Source organism: Trachinotus anak, unplaced genomic scaffold, assembly GCF_046630095.1.
Source record: "Trachinotus anak isolate AG129_WGS33_773 ecotype Australia unplaced genomic scaffold, CSIRO_AGI_Tana_v1 ptg000010l, whole genome shotgun sequence".
Classification (NCBI taxonomy): domain Eukaryota; kingdom Metazoa; phylum Chordata; class Actinopteri; order Carangiformes; family Carangidae; genus Trachinotus; species Trachinotus anak.
The window spans coordinates 28,064,093-28,085,660 of NW_027273861.1; the positions used below are offsets into that span (position 1 = coordinate 28,064,093).

At 44.1% G+C, this 21,568-nt stretch overlaps 1 protein-coding gene across 1 annotated transcript in view; it reads right to left on the reverse strand.

Moving 5' to 3' along the window:
* Positions 1-21,568, reverse strand: part of gmds (GDP-mannose 4,6-dehydratase) — a 164,220-nt gene that overhangs the window by 97,473 nt on the left and 45,179 nt on the right. Inside the window, exons 5-7 of the mRNA XM_071486565.1 lie at positions 12,399-12,591; positions 11,055-11,159; positions 656-783 (exon numbers count right to left, since the gene is read on the reverse strand). Of these exons, the coding sequence (XP_071342666.1) occupies positions 656-783; positions 11,055-11,159; positions 12,399-12,591 (426 nt within the window). The remainder of the gene's footprint in view (positions 1-655; positions 784-11,054; positions 11,160-12,398; positions 12,592-21,568) is intronic.

The window sequence follows — 21,568 nt, forward strand, 5'->3', positions numbered from 1 at the left end:
ACACACACACACACACACACACACACACACACACACACACACACACACACACACACACACACACACACACCCCAACCTTAACCTATCACACACTTTGACGCACACACAGGAATGTGCGCTTCCTGACGCACACACGTGCGCTGGGAGAAAAAAAAAGGCACACGTTCAGAAACTGGTCTGCTCCTGGACGAGGCGACCCCACTGTTCGTTTCATCTCCCCTCTCCTCTCTCTGCTTGCTGCTGGCACCATTACGTTAACACAAACACCGTATTTCTGTCATCGTCCCCAGGACGCGGCGTTCCCTTAATATCTCTCTTTCTTCTGCGGGTGTTCAGGGAATGGCGATGGGGGCCTGAAGGGATCTGGGACATGGGTGAGTTATGGGAAACCAGAGTGCAGTCTGCGGCCTCACAGCATGGGGCCCTCTCTCTCTCCTCCTGCCCCCCCCCCCCTCTTTCTCTATCTCTGTTTCTCTTTTGGCAGAGAATCATAGGAGGCTTCATGCAGATCGCATATTACGGCCTCAAATGATCTGGGAAAACACGCCGTTAATGTTATGTGCACATCTGAACCCTGTTCAACTCTGAAGCAGTGCACGCACAGTTTGTGTGTACTTCCCCGGGCTTGTGCGCGGTTATAGTGTGTGTGTTTTACCTCCACATAGTCTTTGGCGTGGCCCCAGTCCCTCTTGGAGTCCAGGTTGCCCAGGCTGAAGCTCTCCAGTTGGCCCAGGTGAATCTTTGCCACAGAACGGCTGATCTTACGCGTCACAAAGTTTGCACCTGAAACACATACATTAAAAAATGATTTGTTGGCATCTTCTGAATTCATTTACAGCTTACATGGGATATAAATATCACAGAGGTTCAGCTCGGTCCAACACACACAAACAAAGGTTGTCAGACACGGAGAAACGAGGAACAGATAAGTGAAATCGAGGCCTTCTTGTTGAAAATGAAGTTCAGAGATCTCTACCAATCTTCTACATCGCTCCATTGCCGCACGCACGCACGCACGCACGCACGCACGCACGCACGCACGCACGCACGCACGCACGCACACACACACACACACACACACACACACACACACAGATGGCCTTCCAAACCTCCACCACTGCTCCAAGTCCTCTTTAGCCAAAGCAAAAAGCCACCCTGAGTAAAATCAATTCCTTTCCACCTCACATTACAGCCTCTAGATCCTTTTAGATTCCTTCTCTCTCATTTTCCCTTTTAATTCAATGTTTCGGTGTCAAATCTGGGCCGGGGGCCAAGGCAAATCTCAGAGCATCAGTCTGTCAACGCCAAAAAAAAAAAAAAAAGCAACAGGGAAGTTCCACACAAAAATGACAACTGAACAGGACCACCCTGACTGCGCCGGTGCAGTGTCCAGTCCAGAATCAGTGCATCGACAGCGGGTACATCTGCCAGATCGCCCAGTGGAACTCCCCATTCTGAGGAGACGCATATGGTGGATTTTATCTGCGGGAAAACAAATGAGCTCCTAATGACTATTTCTGTGCCACAAGCAGGGCTAGACGAGTCTTTTGGGTGTTTTGGCGGCATGTTGAGGGCCGGTGTCGTGTTCTCTATTCCTGCTGCGGGGGCAAAGATGCCGCGGCGAGCCCGCGAATAAAGGCTCCAACCCTCCAACCCAAACACAGCATTAAACTGATGGAAATCAACACTAAATATTAAGGTGTCATGACTAATAATGCCACCATCCTGGTTTAAACGGCCTATTAGAGCTTTCAGAGGTTTAACTCTGGCAGGGCTCTTCTGTCTTATGTTCAAAAAAGCCAAATGGCAGATATGTGGGGATATGTGAAAATATGATTTCAAAGAAACGCTTGAAGCTCGCTTCAAAGTGTTTGCTATTTTTAGCTGACACAACATCTCCACTGTGCATAAATCTCCCACAACCTTGCGTGAACCTCTTCAGGACCTCTTAAGAGCTCCTACATGCTGCTTTTGAAACTCATCATGCTCGAGATGAATGTTGCCTTTTAGCCGTGCGCCCATCCCGGCCGTAGCAGCGCGGTTCTGTCTCCACACTGTATCACTGTTGCCCTGACATGGAGCAGAGCCTCCCATTTAGACACAGGAAAATCCCATGAACCCAATCATGCAAACGCACCAAATTTGTAGTAATTATTTCATAGGAAAGCGACAGCGCTGGGCAGGCTGAGTAAAAACAGACCGGAGGAGGTTAGACACGCTTATTTGAGAAAATACAGCATGTTGTGTGTTGGTAGCGGGTCACGTGGAGCCCCCGCGTCAACGTTGCTTTGTCGCCATGTTGAGCAGGAGTTTCAATGAGGCTCTGTTTAGTCTTCAGGCTTCTTCTCTGGACACACTACAAACACAATTTAAAACAAAAAGCTATAGTTAGCTAAGTTCAATCTTCAAAGTCTTCTATTGTTCTCAGTTCTTTGAATCAATATCATTGACACGTTTATTATGAAATAGCACTTGTCTACAGAGCGTAGATAAACTGTCGATGGAAACCCCCTCTGATGTCAGACCTGTCCTGTCTTTGCATGATCGCTTCGTCTGGCCCCGGGGGCCCTTCTCTAACCTGGCAGGTCATCTGTTCTGACAGGTACCACCACTCCTGCTAACTGTAGTCAAATGTTAACCAGCAATTATTTATCTGCCACTGATGCATCCATGACTGTCAGCTTTGTTCTCATGCACATCAGCTAGACAGGCTGTTATCTCACCACGGAGCACGGGCACATCTACCTCACAGCTACACACTCACGTGGACACACCAGTGCCATATCTAAGGATGGGACAATTAAGCAATTGATCAATGGAGAGAAAGTTAATCAACCATAATTTTGAAGGGGAACTCCACCAGTTTTACACATGTAGATAAATCAAGTAGGCATGAGGAGTGCTACTCAGCCAGAGACGGTTGTATAATGTCTTCTGGAGCTCTGAGGGAAGACAGAGAGACTGTAACTGGGAGTTTGAAAGGCACTGGGTTTTAACTAAGCAGTCAGGATGTATTTAAAAGGTGCCAGTGAGCTGCGTTGTGTGAAGAGTAGGATATGATGCTTTTGGATTTTGACCCTTTTACGAACTATCTTTGTATCTTGACCTCAGCTGCTTTCATCTACATGTTTTGCATGTCCCCTTTATAAAAGAAGACAGGATATAACTTTTATCTGAGTTTTTTTTTCTTTTCTTTAGTGAGAGAAGGTGGGTTATGTTATGCATGTTTGTATGTTATGTCATGCAACGAAGGTCCCTGGCTGAACTGGTGTATTCCTCTAATAAGCAATTCATTATTTTGAGTCATTTATCAAGCAAAAGAGCCAAAATTCTTACCCTCTCTAATTTGAACACTTACTGCATTTTTCTGTTTTAAGACATTACGACAAAGTAACAACTACCTCAAGCTTATATTTTTGTTTTGTTGTCCTCTAGAAAATTAATGTTTTGCCTGCAAAGTGTTTCTGTGTTTTATATCACTGTAAATTAAATTTGTTTTAGTTTGGCAGCTCAATCAGGCAAATCACACAATCTCAAAATTTCACTGTGGTCATTGGAAACTTCCCACTATGTATTTATTTTTTTTAGATAAAATGATCAGTCGAAAAATAATCAACAGACGATAATTAAATTTTCATGAGTTGCAGCCTTTCATACATCGTATATTAGGATCTGTTGGGGTGGGGCTATGTAACAAGAGTCCAGATTGGTAACTACAGTAAATTGGGAGGCAGGGGTGTGATATGATCCAACATCCAAGGGAAACTCAAGTTTGCAGGTTAAACGCAGGTTGTCAAAACTCTGCAGCGCAGAGTTGGCTCTTAAAAAGGTGTACAGTGTAGCACAGTACCCCCAATCAGCAATAAAGTCCATTATTTCCCCCTGAGCACACCTGTAGTCTCCTTGTAAAGCTCACACCTCTGTTTGGAGTGGCTCTGCTCCCTGCCTTCTCTAATTGGTGCGGTGTGGACCAGAGCGTGGGCCTAATGGACCGGCCTGCCTGGCTGTGGACAAAGCCTACACTGTTACTGGCCCGGGTGTTAATGTGTGTCCTTTACTGGCAGCGGCACCGCAGGACAACCAGAAGGAGGGGGTGGTGGCAGGGGAGAGGAGCCAGGGGGGCTAACATGAGGTTTCGAACCCAAGCAGGCCAGCGGTGGACGTTTAACCTTGCCCGCAGCCCGGCGGAAAGTCTAATAAAACCATGGGCCGTGAAAACTAAGCAGGCAGCAAAACCCATGCCAGAAACTGACACTCACTCTCTTTCTCTCTCTCTCTCTCTCTCTCATTCTCACTTAACCGTCTCTTTTCTTTTTTTTTTCCATCATTCCTTTTCATTTTTTGGCCCGAGAAGCGACAGGAAAAACGTAAGACACGGGCTTCATTGGCACAGCTGGGCTGAAGTATGGGGAGAAAGAGGAGGGAGGAGAAATGCGTAGTGATGTCTCCGATCCAGAGCCAGGCCATGTGGGCCCAGACAGGATGGGGACAGGAGCTGTCGGCTGGGGGCTCGGGTCTGGGGGAGTCAGGGAGGGGACTGTGGGTTTTGAGGGGATTTTGGCTTGACTGGCCCTGGTTACTCAACAGATTCTGTTGATAGAACCACGCAGCTAAAGAAAGGTGACTTATGAAGTCTGTCTTCAAACTGTGTGACGGCCCAGCCCTTACACACTCAGACCTCAAGATGTCTGACTCACACTCATTTATATTACTGTCTGTGAGCGTATTTATGGGTATTTACCGATTGCGATTCAACCGCAGCGTGATTTATTTGCATCACTCCTCTGTAACATTTATTTTGAATACATAATGTGTGGTCATGCCCCAGCTGAATGGCACATTAGCTCTGGAAAAAACTGAAAAGCCCAGTGAATTCAAGTCTTGAATCATGTCAAACACTTATCAAGTTCGTCTTCAATGTTACATTTACAAAGGTAGAACATCTACTTCCTTCCGAAGCCAAGTCTCGTCTTCTAAGTTTAGATCTGCCGTATGCTTTCCATCACCACCTAAGTGTGTCCCAAGGTTGTTTTCTCTCTTCTTTATAAAAATGTGGAAAGACTTGGTCACCCAGGCTGCTTTAACGAACCACATTCCAAAAACAGGACTGTTATTGCTTACTTTTCTTTAAAAAAGCTTAACAAAAAGATTCATTCCAAGTATTTTCCAAATGTCTGACAGTTGAGTCATTTTTGTTGTGAGCTTGTCTGAACTGGCAATGCTCTAAAGGTGGGTGAGAAAAAAATTACCGAGACCTAATTCTGATTGCCACAGGGTTGTCATAGAAACCCTTAGGTTACCTCAATGTAGAGTTTACACACCTGTTTTGGAACTCAACCAGAACTGCAAATCCCATAATCCCACTCTGTCTTTTGAGCAATGGCCTTGGGGAGTGAAAGGCTTTGTGGCAGATTTGAAGTGAAAAATGCAACCCTTAATTTCCATCTCCACTCCCACACGTTTAAGGATTTAGGTTGACTCCGGAGCCCTGTTTACATCAAAATGGAAATGTTCTCATCTCATACCCATCTTCTTTATCTGAGCTGAGTTATGAACAAAATACCTGACTTGCAAGGAGCACTGAGTGAGGAATTCTGCAGGAGGAATCTTCTCCAGGTTGGGGGGTAGGCCAAATTCCACCCAGGCCAAAGACCTGTCAGTGTCTGCCATCGCCGTTATTGCACAATTCACATTCCGATTGATCTCTGGAGCTTTGAGGAGGGGAGAATATTTGCATTATATCCAAGATAGGTCATGCGCTCAGCTCTGCCAACACAGCATCTATTCACACCTGACAGACAGCTGTCCTCGTTCTGGGCTGACAAAACTAACAGGGAGGGCACAGACAGAAAGAAATGTGATGCGAGGAGGGCTGGAATGGAGCTGAAAGGTTGCAAAGACTAAGACCAAGAAAGTCACTTTTTTTTTTTTTTTTTTTTTTTTTTTAAATTGGGTGTGATGCAACAAAATGGATACACAGCACAGGGTGTGCAAAGGTGTGGGGAAAGAAAGGGAGGGAGTGGAGAAAGAGAGGGGAGTAGATGATACATGTTTTTCTTGAACTTGAACACTGACTGCACCACCTCCACATTGCAGAACCGAGAATGAATGAGACAAAGTGTTTCACTCTAGTATCGAAAACAAAGACGAAGCTGAGTCTTGCGACATCCCGTAGTTCGATTAAATCAAAATACCGAAGAGCGGCACCATGGGGTTCGCTTGTCCGCCTGCAGGGCTCCGATAGGGCCCGTCAAAGGTTGAGAGTGGCAATGAGGTGTCCTCCACTTGCAGTACAATTAGGACCGCTGAAAGCAAGCAGTCAGTCAACAGAATTCTTGGTTACCATGGCGATCTGGGACAACAAACACAGATTTGAGGGCGGGAGTTGGGGATGAGTGAAGGTTGAACCATCAACGTCCACGTGACATGTCTGACGCCAACTCAGCCTGAGACAGAGGGAAGCACCTTTGTGGCCACAGGACACAAGAAGTGGAAGGGGTGGACGGAGGCGAGGAGGGAGGTGAGGTGAGTCTGACGACTGCTCGGAGCTTTTCTCAACATCCAATGAAACAAAAACAAAAAAAACAATAAAAAAAGCTACGCTCGGCGCCGAGTTCCATCTTAAAAGATACCGCCAAATCTCCTTGACACCCCCTGACGAGTCATTCCCATCTGTACATTCCCTTTGAAAATAACCTCTCCAATAAATGGATAACATATCCTTTTACAAATCTATCATGCGATCTGACCTTTTGGGCTCAACCTCAACAAAAGCAGAAAGATGAATCCAAGGCATGTAGAGGCTGAGCGGCTGTATGTGTGTGTGTTTTAAGGGGTAGCATTGACTTTGGCAGTGCTATTCTAACTTCCCCAATGCTAACTGGTCTTCTCTCCTAACATAACAGTATATTATTCTATACTGCCAAGCGTGAACCACAGAGCTCTCAGGGTGGAGAGATGGATGGGACTTCCCCAAATAAACCAGGGGATTAGCTACAACTGGAGCTGGTCAGTAGTAGCAACGGTGGATACACACAAAACATATTACTGTGCTGATTTACTGCCTAGCCTTAGGTCAACACACTGCTAATAACTATAAATTAAACTTGGGTTTTGTCTTTTGTTGTCAAAATTAGATTTTTGGGTACTTTGAGGTGCTTTGTGTTTGTTGAACGTGATGACCAAATAAACACAAGAACTGGTTATTTGCACAGATTTCACTGCTGATCGCTCCGGCCAAGAATCTGTGGAGTACTGCACTGTCTCATATGTCACAGCAATATGGAGTCTATTTAGCACCCCTGCTAACGCTAATCCCCCTCTTCAGAGTCAGTATGAGGGCTGTTTGTTATGGCTAACAACTAAGCTAACCGGAAAGGAGCTAGCCGCGGTGTGAACCAGCCAGCAGATGCAGGCTTCTGTTTGCTTTGCTTCACGCTGGATTTCCACCGGGTTATTTTTCCTCCACAACTGTCCGATTCTGACCTTTCACTGCAGAACAATGGGGATCGGCTGTTTATTGGTTGAACGGTCAGGTGTTTACGAGAACAGTAAGAGAAACCAGAAGCACATTCCTGCTGGGATGAAGTCATCCTGGGCACTGGAAGAGACAGAGCTCCTTGTTGAATCCTAGTGAGGGACAGTGAGTCTGAGGCTGGTGTTAAGCTTCACTATTCCCCCTCCAGCCATTCCCGGCAGCCACCAGACCGTCCTATGTGACACACCACACCACGCCACACCACGCCGTGGAGATGATTGGTCACTGGGGTCACTTTCGCAGACGCCATGAGCAAGTCTAAGTAAGCTTGTTATTAAAGGGAAAAGTTTCCTCATAAAAGCAAACATCTATTTGTTTCTCAAACACAGACACACACATCCAGTGGCACCCTGGGAGAATGACATCACAGCTTTTCCTGTGTGTGGGAGTGGGATGGGGGGGGGGGCGGTGATGTCAGGGCCACTGAAGCTGACATCATACACTTCCTCCCTCATCAGTCAGTAATAATCCATAGTGGTGTGGTGGTAGAGGAGAGGCGGCACACAGGTAATGAATAAGCCTTTATCTCTCTTCACCGCAAGTGCGTTCACACACGTAGGGACAGTGTCCAAAAACACTGCAGTGAAATGTTCTGGGTGCGGCCGAGAACAGAGGAGTGATGACAACTCATCTGCCTCCAGTGATCTGTAAAATGTTTCACTGGCTTCTTTAGTGATGTCATTATTTTGATACTGTGGTGAGTAACTTATTAAAATCATCTGGGGAATCAAAAAAGAGAGTATTCATTAGTGGGAATCTAATAAATTCAGTTTTTTTTTGTGATTTATTTTTTTTATTTGTAGTTTTTACAGTTCTGCTGGTGCAAGGTTTTATCTCTACTTTTTAGGGCTGAACAATCAGTTGAAATATTATCAAAATCACAATATGGCCAAGTGCAATATCCAAAATGCAGGACTTTGCAACTTTGTTGATAACGGTACAATGTGTCACAACATACTAGCTACTACAGCCTATGAATCATATTCTCCAGACGTAAAGGAACCTACTGGTTTAGTACAAGCCCCAACAAAAATCACATTATCATCATTTTTCAGCTCTTTAACATATATAATATGTACAATACTGTTAAATAAGCTGCTGTGGGAGTTAGTGCGAATGAAACTGATGTTGATCCATCTGTGTCTCTTTATTGAAATAAGAAGAGTCTGGATCGTGTGAACAGAAAATGATGAGAGTTGTGACAAAAATTGCCAGTGACACATTTCCATCAAGTTTCCACCACAGTTTATTATCTTCATGCTTGTTTTCAGGGTCAGAGTCTACCCTCTCAGTTTCCCTCAGTGCAGCACACAACTTAAAAACTGATGGATGTGTGCTGGCAGTATGTTTCATTTTGTACTTTTTATGATTTGATGGTAAAACATACTCAGTGGCTAGAGTTGGTATAAAGCATCCAGCAGCTCAAAGTTGGATGTTAACAACACCAGTGAGCATATGAAAACATTTATAATCTCCATGTTGAATCTGTATTCTCTCTGTACAGTCACATGTATCAGCGGTTATGTAATGCGCTCTGTAATTTACAGTACAAGAATGAAAAAATGTGCCATGGGAGTGTTTCGCAGCACAAAGCACCAGCTCCTCCCCCCCTTAAATCCCTCCTGTGGGTGACAGGAGTGCACGGCCAAACGCCCTGACAGTGTGGCAGCGGCAGGGTCACAGCAGGCCCCAGAGGCCTGGGTAAACACTGGCCGATCCGGCCAATGCAAGCGCCACTCTGGGTTGTGCAAGGCAGCCGTGGGACATCTGGCCACATCACAGCGCAGCGTTCCTGCTTTATGAGCAACAACAGCCGTAACTCTGAGAATAGAAGTGGCAGGAGTAAACCCGATGGCCCGCTGCAGAAATGCTGACTGCGGCGAAAGGAGGAGGAGGAAGACATGAAATGAAGCAAGAGAGAGAAAGAAAGGAGAAAGATTGTGTGTGTGTGGCAGGAAGGGAGAGATAGAAGCGGAGTCAGAGAGGCAGATGAGAAAGAGCTGACCAGGGACCAAAAGGCTGAGGACGTGTTATCGGGAGGGCAGCGAGCTTTGCCCTTATACGGTCATTGTGTGTACGTGTGGAAAAGGACACAAGCTTCTCTGACCTCACAGTCTCACAGGGACATTCAATCAGCCCCTTGAGAATTTCTTGATTAATTGATCAATTATAGCGTCTATAAAACTATCAACTAAAGATATTCAGTTTACAAAGGCAGCAAATCTTCATATTTGGGAGGCAGGAGCCAGAGAATGTTTGGCATTTTTGCCCGACTGATAAACCAATAAACCAACTGTTGTTGTAGATTAACTTTCTGTTGACTGACAGCTTGTTGCAGCCCTGCTCATCTCCATCTCTCCATTATGCTCGACTCATTCTCCGTGGCGACCACCCCATCACTGCTGAACCAGCTGTAAACTACACCCGTTCCCACACCTATCTATCTGTGGTAACCCATTAGGGTTTACTGGCTGACCCCTGACCTCGACTGAGGTCGTGGCCAGGGCCTTCATTAGGGGATAAATCATAAACACCTGAGCGGCTGACCTGGGCGCAGCGCCGGGGCTGCAGTCATGTGGTATTAATTTTGGATCACGGTGGCGTGTAAATCGGGTTAAACCAGCGCCCACGACCCTCGGGGCTCAGAGCACATATTAAAAATGTGACCACAACCCACTCACTATGTGTCATAATACGTGTGTGTGTGTGTGTGTGTGTGTGAGTATGTGTGTGTGTGTGTGTGTGAGTGTGTGTGAGTGTGTGTGAGTGTGTCAGGTAGTTATGAGAACCTGGCCCGGTGGATGAATATGACTTTATATAGAGCATGTAATTGAATCCTTTTACACAATCCAACAATGGTTCACCTTCTGTTTTACTGCTTTATTGTGGGTTTAGCCTGTTGACACATGACACAATCTTAAATCATAAGAAATTCAGTCTTACACCCTGTGTTTGGGTCATTTACACTTGGTTTTGGTTATATGGCTACAATTGAGCTTTGTGCAGAGAAATCGCTGCATGAGTTGTCGTGTTGTGGGTTCATGACAGAATGTGCTTTTGTATTCCTTTAACATGAGGTGTGTTTTCTACATAACCAGTCTTGTATGTCAGTACCTTCCCTACACACCTGATGATGATGGCTGACTCACAGTCACTGTTTACCTGCTGTATTTAATTAAAAAAATCTAAACCTTGAATGTTCTTTATTTTATTCATCAAGGTTTTTAACTTTTTAAAAAAAAATTATGATTATTTTTGACTCAGCTTTATTTGTTAGCTGTATTTTCTAAGTGAAATTATAAAGATGTGACTCTCTCAAGACAACTTCAGGAGAAAGTCCATTTAAAATTCCTTTTTTATCAGTTTAATCAAAACAGTGCAGCAGTGTACACTCTCGTCTTCTCCTTGATTACTATCAGATGTTGCAACAACAAAAATTTCCACATCAGGATCAAAACCAAATACGACTTTGTGGTTGTCATGGAAAAGCGGGGTGCGTGTCGTGCTGCGAGCTCACCTCTCCTCGGGCTCTCGTGGTTAAAGAGGATCCCGTTGACAGCGAACATGTCGTAGGCCTCTCGAAAGTTCACCACGATCCAGTAGGCGTAAAGCTTCGCAGCACCTGGTATGAGAGGTGGAGGAGGAGAGAGACAGAAACATATTTGTATCTGTTTTTTTTATTTATTTTTTTTAACCACATCACACAAAACCTAACAGATCTCCTCAGATTCACAATTGCTCCTCTGTGAGTCTGACAGTGCAGAAGGAGACTCTTTCTCACTGACATGATGATTTTATTCACTCGATCTACAGATAAAAGCTTCAAGCAGCCACTCGGTGCCACAGAGAGAGAATCTAAGCAGAGACAGAGACGCTGGTCCTCTCCTCTCAGAGCTGTGGACACAGAGAGGCCATAAAAGAGAGAAAGATTGTTCTCTACACTACATGTCATAGTTGAACACAGCGGTACCGCAGATCATATTTCACCATCAGGAACGAGAACCGCAGACTCCTGCTGATTGACCAAAAGCAGGCTTGTACAAAAAGTTCTCCCCTTTTTTTTCCCTCTCACCATCTTCCTCCTATTCCTCCTCCTCCCATGATGAGGGGAGTACCAGAGCGAGCAAAAGGAGGCACCCATTGATTAAGCCGTGAGGTCAGGATGTACAGGCTGGAGGTGAAGGGAGGTTGCCATGGCAGCCCCCCACCACCTCCCCCCGCCTTCCTCTCGGGCCTAATTAATGAAGGAGCAGCCCTCCTCATGATGGTATGTGCCTCCCATGCAGCCTCAGATTGAGTGCTGACAGACGGGGAAAGTGTCAGTGAGGAGAGCATTTAGACAACAGAGAACATGAAACCTGATCGCTCCCACACGTGTATAGCCTACGTGTGTGTGTGTGTGTGTGTGTGTGTGTGTGTGTGTGTGTGTGTGTGTTGAAAGTGAATGCTGAGTGCTGTGGATATAAAGGTGTCTTTGTTAAAATGAGAGCCACTCCAGTCCTCAGTCAGACGTTTGGCCTCGGGGTGTGTGGAGAGCTCAAACGGTGCCTGAGCACTGAAGCCCCCCTCTATTCACACACTCTCACACACACACACACACACACACACACACACACACACACACACACACACACACACACACACACACACACACACACACACACACAGACACACACATTCACAAACGCACACACGCATACTGAAGGAAAACTTGCTGCAGAGGTATCCAACAATCTGTATACCCTTACATGGCCATACACATTTGTCTGACAAACGGTTCAAGGTAGAAAAAGTTCGGTAATCTGTGAGAGTGTGTTTCCATGTGGATGCACATCTACATGAAGCAGCTGTGTGATGTTACCGTAAGGTGAGCGAGGGTAGAAGGGAGTGGTTTCCTTCTGAGGGATCTCCTGGACTTTGCCGTACAGCTCGCTGGTTGAGGCCTGGTAGAATTTGACGCTGTTGGTCAGACCGCACGTCTTTATGGCATCCAGGATACGGAGCGTGCCTACGCCGTCCACGTTAGCGGTGTACTCGGCCAAATCAAAGGACACCTAAGAGAGAGGGAGAGGGGGAAGAGAGACGAAGAGATTATTAAGAGAGCTGTTCATACAAAGGATGTATAATATTTAATTCACACTCTACAAAAGGGACAAAATATCTGGAGTCAAGTCTGTCGGTAGCAGAATGAGAACTTAAGAATCCGCTCTTAAAAACAAACTTTTAAAGGTTGTTATGTCATTTATGTGTATTCACTGCAGTTGTGTGCAAAATAGAAGCAATTTATTTTAGAAAAGTCAACGACACACAAATGGTCTGTGATTGCATTGAGTTATATTAATATAACGACATCATGCAAGGGTCTAAATCTTTTCAAATTTCATGATTCCATTACTTGTAGAAGATGTGGAAGTGGTGACTTGACTCAGACTGACTTCAGGCTCAGGCTTTGCTTTGGGCAATATTACAAGTGTACATGGATTTTAATGGCTTGAACTTTATTTGCTAATGCATCTTCTAATCATCCATCCTTTGTTTCAGAACATTTTATCCAACACATTGCTGATTTGATTTATTAAAGCAGTTAGTAAAGTTTTCTAAATCTTCATGTCTGACACTTTTAAATGTAGAGGTCATGGTACTTTCAGCCAATCACAGAACTTTTCTAACTGTTTTGTCTGCAACTAGCAAATATTCTCACTAAGAATTAATCTCTTGATTATTTTTTGCATTAATCAAATAATTGTTTGATCTAGAAAATGGAATGAAAATCTCAAGTTTGTTTTTTTTTCTCTGATTCGGAGTCAGAAATCCAAAAACATTGAGCGTAGAATGATATAAAACAGAACAGAAAGGCAGCAGCTCGTTGTGATGAATCAGCTAATTGATTAATTGTTTCAGTGCTAGTTTTCAGATTAATTTAACAGATGCTCTTTTGAATCATCAATATGTAAATAATGTAGATTGTTTCCTCAACCAAGGTCACAGGGTCACGTGACAACTGTCTTCAATCACACAAAATCACCTAAATCTTCACACACACTGGTGCAAGACCTGACCGGGGAACGTGTTGTTTCTGGAGTCCATCAGAGCTGATCACAAAGCTCATAACTCAAACTTAACACTCCAACTCCCAGAATGCCTGTTTCCACTGCTGCGAGCCAAGAGGGGAGGGAACTTAATGAACTATTGAGGGGGGAGGGAATTCAATTTAAATTAGAAATGGATGTGCGTGTGCATGTGTGCTTGGACTGTGTGTGCTTGTGTGAGCGCCAGCTTGGCCTCAGGCTCCCAATCAGGCGTGACGGTTAAAAGCCGCGCTGGTTAGTGGTCACCACACCTGGAGCGAGCAGCGTGAGCCGCGTCTGTGCAGAGGAAACGTTTTGGCCCTTTAGTGCTTCCACACCGGAGCCGTGCACAGGGCCAGATAAAGGCCCCTTATTTAAAGCCGGGACCCAAGAACACTGGGCCTCTATTCCACTCATACACACACACACACACACACACACACACACACACACACACACACACACACACACACACACACATGCAACGACACACACACACACACAGTGAGCAGGTTTGATCAGGGTCAATTACACTCCGCAGCTCAGTGTAATTACCTGTGACGCTCCACTCAGGCTTTTACTTTGCATTCTGGCATTTTCATTTGCATTTACATCATTTACAAGAGAGAAGTGCAGCGACGGCTCATACACTGACACGTTCCGTACGTTACATAATGACGTCTTCTGCAGCGTTCACACGAAAAAACACAAGGGCTTAGACACAGTAACAGCAGCACTTACTGCACCAAACCGATCCAATCCAACAACATCACAAACTGAAGCTGCTTGTTTATCACAGAGTTGAGAATAAACATCTCCCAGACGCTGAATTTCAAAGAAAACCAAATATTATGATCCTCACACTAATATTCAGTGACAGGCTGCAGGAGGAAGTCGACCAAGTCTAACCGCCCGTTGACCAGAGCCTCATGATGCTGCTGCTTCCATCTTGAGTTCAGCTATGACTCATTAAACAACTTGTAAGCTTGATTACATCCACCCATCATTTTATTCACTCATTCATTCAGAATCTGTTGGTATCAATCAGAATTCATCAGTGAATTCTGGGACAGGAAGTTGTCCGGGTCCAGATGCAACAAACCGGCCCCGAACCTTGATACCACCACCAACATGTGTGACAGATGGATCAGCTTGTTACGGTGGAATGCAGTGTTTTCCTCTCTCCAAACATAATGCTTCTCATTAAAACCAGGAACTTCTATTTTGGTCTCTTCGGTCCACAAAAAATTTTTCCAATAGGCTTCTGGTTTGTCCGTGTGATCTCGAGCAGTCTGCAGACGGGCGGCAATGTTCTTTTTGGCGAGTCTCGTTGCAGCTCTGCCATGAACACCGTCGTACTTCAGCGTTCTCCTGATGGTGGATTCATGAACATTAACATCAGCCAATGGCTTTAGTTGCTCAGAAGTTTCCCCGGGTTCCTTTGTGACCTTGCAGAGTATTACATGCCTGGTCCAACACTCCTGGAGACTCTGTCTGACTTTAAATTGGTCCAAACTCTTGGTCGACAGACGGTTTTAGAACCTTCTTCCAGCCGGATGAGCATCAGCAGCTCTTTTTTCTGAGGTTCTCTGAAACCTCCCTTGTTCGTGCCGTGATACACTTCCACAAACATGTGCTGTGAGGATCAGACTTCAACAGATCCCTGTTCTCTAATGAAGCAGGATGTCCACTCACATCTGAGTGTCATCACTGATGGAAAACACTTGACTCTTCTTTACCTCCAAATTAAATATATATTTTATTTGTAATCTTTTAGTCTTGCACTTTAATTAGATATAATCTGATTTATAATCTGTTTTTATACAGTTTTCTTATTATTCTATTATTTTTACCTCTATTTTCATGCCTCTTTTATTTCTGTTCAGCACATCGAATGACCGCTGTTTATGATAAAGTCCTATACAAATAAATTTGCATTGCCTTTTCCTAGAGGCTCATATACTTTTGCCACTCACAGATAAGTGATACTGGACAGTTTTCCTAAATTACCAATTGACCAGGTGTAATATTTTTGTTTTTTGTTTTTTAGGACTTATGTGAAAATCTGATGGTTTAGGTCACATTAATGCAGAAATATAGAAAATTATGAAGTTCATAAACTTTCAAGCACCACTGTCACATAATCCTCAGATCCACCTTCAGCTCCTCCCCCTCCTCCACCTCTTCCTCCCTTACACATTTCTCCTCCTGTTCTGTCTCTCCCAGTCCATTCCTCTTGTTTTTCCTCAACCAACAAGGTCTACACACACACACACACACACACACACACACACACACACACAGACACACACATAGACACAGACACAGACTCCGGGTATCAAAACCAGCTGAGAGGGGCAGGGTCCAGGACGCCTTGACAACTTAAATCAAACAAATTGCCTTAATGCCTCCATTCTCTGTCATTATGTAAGGCCGGGGCCTGAGCGCTGACGTTTTAAAGGCCAGACGTTTGTGTTCACCGAAGTGTGTGCGTGTATATGTGGTCTGTGTGTGTGTGTCTGGGGTTCGGCTGCTGGGCCCCTTGGCCGACCTGGCAGATATTGTTCTGTTCTGGGAAGCCAGCCAGGCTCTGTCAGCATTGGGGGTCCGCCGCTGAGCAAATATCCCGACCCGAAAAAAGCGATCAGTTTAAAAAAGGTTCTAAATGTGCAGGATTTACGTGCCACATTTGGTGGTTTCGTTTCTTTCCTGCTCACACAAGGCCTGTTGAAATGCATGCCTGAAACTGGGGAATGTGACCCTGTATGTGTGTGTGTGGGGGTGTGTGTCCGCTCGCGTAGACAAGAATATCAGTGTGTGTCCTGACAGATGTATAAATATGATCTACATTTATCCAGCCGTGGCCTCCCCCTGCATACCTGCATGGCCTTCATTATGGAATAATATGGAGGCATCGAGTTGTATATAAACAGTAGAAGAAGAATGTAGGATGATGTGAATCCACAGATTTTCAACACACACACACACACACACACAGACACACAAGAGTAAATAAAGACATAAAATAAAGGACAGAATGACGATACTTAGAAACTTTACCATTTTTTTATTATATGAATAATTGAGTAAAAAACATGTATTATTTTCACAGTGCATGACTGCAGCATGGGTTTGTTTCTCTCTATGTAATATTGTTATTTAATTAATATCTTCACTTTATTTGGTAGCAGATTATCTGTTTATGATATTTATTGGCCAAATTGACGCCTTCTAATGAACCTACTGTGTTGGTGAAACTGCTCATCTGGGTTTAATCCTGTTTTAGTCTTGGTGTTGGCATCAAAGTTACAGGTTCATATATATATAATATATATATATATATATATATATATATATAAAAAGTATATAATAAAAGTATATAATACATATAAAATAAAAGTTTTAATAGAATATAAAATTTTACCGTAGTTGAAATAAAAACATTTGTTTTCTATCAATATAATAATTTTTACAATAATATTTATAGCATAATATTTCATAACGATGAATAATAACCTGAAAACTGTACGATCAAGGCAACAGGAGCAAACTGTCTACTATTTGACACTGTGGGGAAATCTTCAGCACGTGGGATCAATTTACATAAAAATATGTAAACTCATATTATCTATAGTAAATCATGAGCCACATTTATCTTTTTTTCATTTCTTTTTCTTTGGATTGACTATTGATTTTTTTTTAAATGACACCAATTTTGCACACAGCTTTTTAATTCAGATTTTTAAAGTCCAATTTATTTACCTGATTTCTAATACTTAAAGTAAGCATGAGAATAATTAAGATTTTCTTTTTTTTTTTTTTTTTTGGCCCCTGCATCATGAAAGCGTCATATTGCCTCAGATTCCTGAGAAATTAGAGGAGATACTGGTGAAAGCAGCTGAAGTGCCCCTCTCTGAGCATCACTTTGTTCTTATTGTGAGCCTCATTTTCAAACACTGAAACTCCGGCACATTCCTGCAAACCACAAACACCCAAATAAAGAAGAACGCCCTGGAGGTGAAGAAGACTGAGAGAGAAGGAGAGGCTGGTATGGAGGAGAAGAAAAGCAGAAACAGACAGAGAAAGTGTGTTTGTGTTTGTGTGTGTGTGTGTGTGTGTGTGTGTGTGTGTGTGTGTGTGTGTGTGTGTGTGTGTGTGTGTGTGTGTGTGTGCACGAGTAAGGGTGGGGGTTTGTGGAGAAAAACCACAGTCAATTACACCTTTACTCATCACATTACAGGCCAACTGAAATTAGAGCAGTCGTGTGTTAACAGGGCAAAGACAAACAGACTGAATTCCCTCCAGGAGAGAGAGGTTTAGACCCGACCTGGCAACCCACGCACTGCCAGACAGATCAATTACTCTGCTTTCATCATCTCAACTACAGTGTCACTCATCTGCATGATGAGGCCAATACTGTACATGGACCCCACTTTCCCCTGCAGACACGAAACCCCGGTGCAGCGCTGCTCCTCTCTGTGTTTGGAATATCCTTTTTTTTTTTTTTGCATCACTACAGTGGGTTAAGCCATTTCAAAGTCTTAATTTCTGTGATAATAAACATTTTCCTTGTGATTTGCAGCACAACAGCTGCAGCTGAGTTAAGGGTTTAACATGCAGTAGAAGCCTGAGCACTTCTTCATTCACTGGGAAGTGCCCCCAGTTTATATATGGTTAGGAAAAATCATCTCTGTGGTAAAAAAAAAAAAAAACGTAAAAAACCAACAGTAACTGTTGACTAGAGACAGAACACACACCATGATCTATAGTCTCAAACACACACACACATACACACACACACACACACACACACACACACACACACACACACACACACACACACACACACACACACACACACACACACACACACACACACGTTTTATTGTCATCCAGTCGTCTAGTCCTTTGTGGAAATCCTGCAGAAAAGTTAAATGATGTGAGAATCTGATATGAGAATTGATTAAATCTCCATTAAAAGGTTGTTTCTTATAATAAGTTACTGTTAAAAGCTGCTAATAATCAGGTGACAGGTACACACATACATTCACACTTTATTGTTTTCCTTGGATTTTCTCTTAATGCTGCCATAAGTGACAATTTTGTCAGTACAGATGTTTTGGGCGTCGCAGCTGTTACCAACTAACAACCAGCTCCTGTCTCACTTAGTCCACTGTTGCTGAAAAACATAAAAATATTCATCCCAAGAAACCTGGACCTGAAAAATATCAACAACCTCACCAAAAAAACCTGAATAATAAGAAACAACCTGAAGAAAATTTCTACAAAAATATAAATTATGCATGTCAAAACAACTCGTGAAGTGTCTGTGATTCTGTAATTCACAGAACAAGACAGACTCTTCAGCTGAAGAGTGATTCTGAATGACTCCATCATTTTCCGTGTTTTCACAAGCTTCCTGGCGTAGCCTAAGCTACTGTTGCTGTATGCAGGCCCACACTAACAGCCCACTCTCCAAACACAACTCTGTCTCCATCATCATCATCATTATCATCGTCATCATCATCATCATCATGTGTTGCTGTGATGTGATGAAACTTGAGGGGGGGAATCTCTCCACCTCCAGTTCTGTCTTGTTGGAATTGTGTCACTCAGATACAAACACACACACACACACACACACACACACACACACACACACACACACACACACACACCTGTTGGAAAAACAAAAGTGTATTTTCCCCCCTTGCTCTGGGCCGAAGTGCTTTTCCCTGAGACGCAGACACAACACGATTCACAGAGGAGTGTGACAGTGGGAGGTGTGCACGGTGAACGTTGAGTGGCGAGACAGGGGGGCGTGCACGTATGACGTTGCATCATCCGGCTGGAATGTGTGCCGCTGGGAAGCCGAGCGTGATAATTGATCACGATGTGAGTCCCCGGCCTCAGCAACAAAACGTCACCACAGGTGCAGCTACCTGACATTTAAGACTTCACCTGCACTGCAGCCGCTGCTTCCAGACATTACAGGCACGTCAGTAATTCTCACATGGTGCAGCACACAGAGTACATGTACACACACGTATGTATACTCCTTTGTCATGCTAACAATTCCCACATGTGCAAACGTTTTGTTCAGCAGGTGATATTTTAAGTCCAAATATAGACACAGTGACAAGCAGAAACAATACTAGCCCCTGAAGAGCTTTAATTACAGAGTGCGCCTGAAGGAAAACTGAGTTTATTATATCTGTGGTAGAGCAGCTTCCAGAATAGTTCACAGGTTTCACATGAGTTGTTTTACTGGATAACAGCAAATGACGAACACAGATTTGAATACAAAGGCCTGACGGAGTTGCATTTTGACTTGTGACGTCCTTTTCAAGACGTGCTGCGTGACTGAGACCTTTTTAATGAATACTTTTAGCTTACACCATACCTGACGCAGCTGCATAACCACGAGGGTCTGCACGACACAAACGTCATCGTAAATATGCTCTGACTGTTCGTACAGAAACACGCCAGTCAATGCAGACGAACGGAACTGCGACAGTGTTTCCTGGTTCACGTCTCATTTAATGCTTAACTGAGGAATCAAAGTCCTCAATCATTCATTCATTCATGAAGTCTCTTGTTTAGACTCATCACAAGTCAAATGTCACATGATTTAACTTCACTGAACATCACACGTCTTATTGAGCTTGGGACAAACTGCAGAGCAGCTGAAACAAACAAACCACACACGAAGATTGTTTCTGACAAGTTGCTCAGAAAACTTTTAGTGTTTGACAGTCAGGAGGAAGTATAAACCTTATGACTGAGTAAATACAGGACAACACACACTTAACGCCTGGTCAGTCACTACTGAAGCTCTGCTGGTCGACGACAATGACAATTGTCATGTATTTCTGTACCAAAACAAACATGGAGAGCGTGCAGCAGCCCGCAGTGTTTATATGCACTGGAAAGGCCTTCAGAGAATAGCAGGGACATTCTGGGCCCAGGAACAGGCTACAGTTCATCCCTGGTTCGTCCAGACCAGAGCACAGATTAAGTTGCTGCAGGAAAAGTTCATCGTGCGTATAAACTTGCCCAATAAGAAGTCTGTCATCAGCGTTTAGTTGTTTATGAGAAAGCAGCTGTCTGAGGTTTGAAAGCCACGAACTGAGCTCATCTTCATCCTGCGAGGCGACAGATTTGGGACCATTAAAGCTCAGCTTCACTACGGGATGTGTTGCTTGGAAACCGCCTTTCATGCAGAGAATGAAATGCACCAGCGGGAAGATTTCCTCAGGTGTGTCCTTTCTTGTGGCTGCTCAGTTACAAATATAATTAGGCTGAACACTGAAATGTTGATCTACTTCAAGAGACAGGATTAATAAACTAAACTCAGGTGCTTTAAACAGCAACTTCAAGGTCACCAACATACATTTCTAAAATCTGTGCTTTTGTGTCTAATTACAGGCGTCTTCTGCGCGGTTAGTGCGGAGGCTGCTGCAGCTATGGCAATGATCAACAAAGTCAAACAGATCAGGTGGATCTGAGAGAGACAGATGGATACGTGGGAGGAGGAGGACGGGGGTAGTGCATGTGTGGAGAGATGCGTGCTGCAGGAGCGTATGTCGGGACAGGTAGACTGAGGGTTGGAGATTGGCTGTCAAACTGAAATTATGCAACAGAGTCTGGAAAGTCCCTGTCCGCCTCCCGGCACGCTCCACTCTCCCTCTCTCGCTCCATCTCCCTTTATCTCTGCTTTTTTTTCTCCCCAGATGGCATCAATGTGAACAGGTGGTGGCCAACGCCTCCATCATTGCGGCCCCGCCTCGCCCCTCAGGGCATCAAAATGCAGGAAACCTGACGGTCAGCCGAGCCAGTGCAATCAGTCTGTGGTCCAAAGCTCCATCATTTTATTCTGACAGTTTTCCTAGCATCACATGAGCTTCAATGGAAGTGACATAACTTTATTGAAATAATATATCCACAGAAACCTCCCAAACCA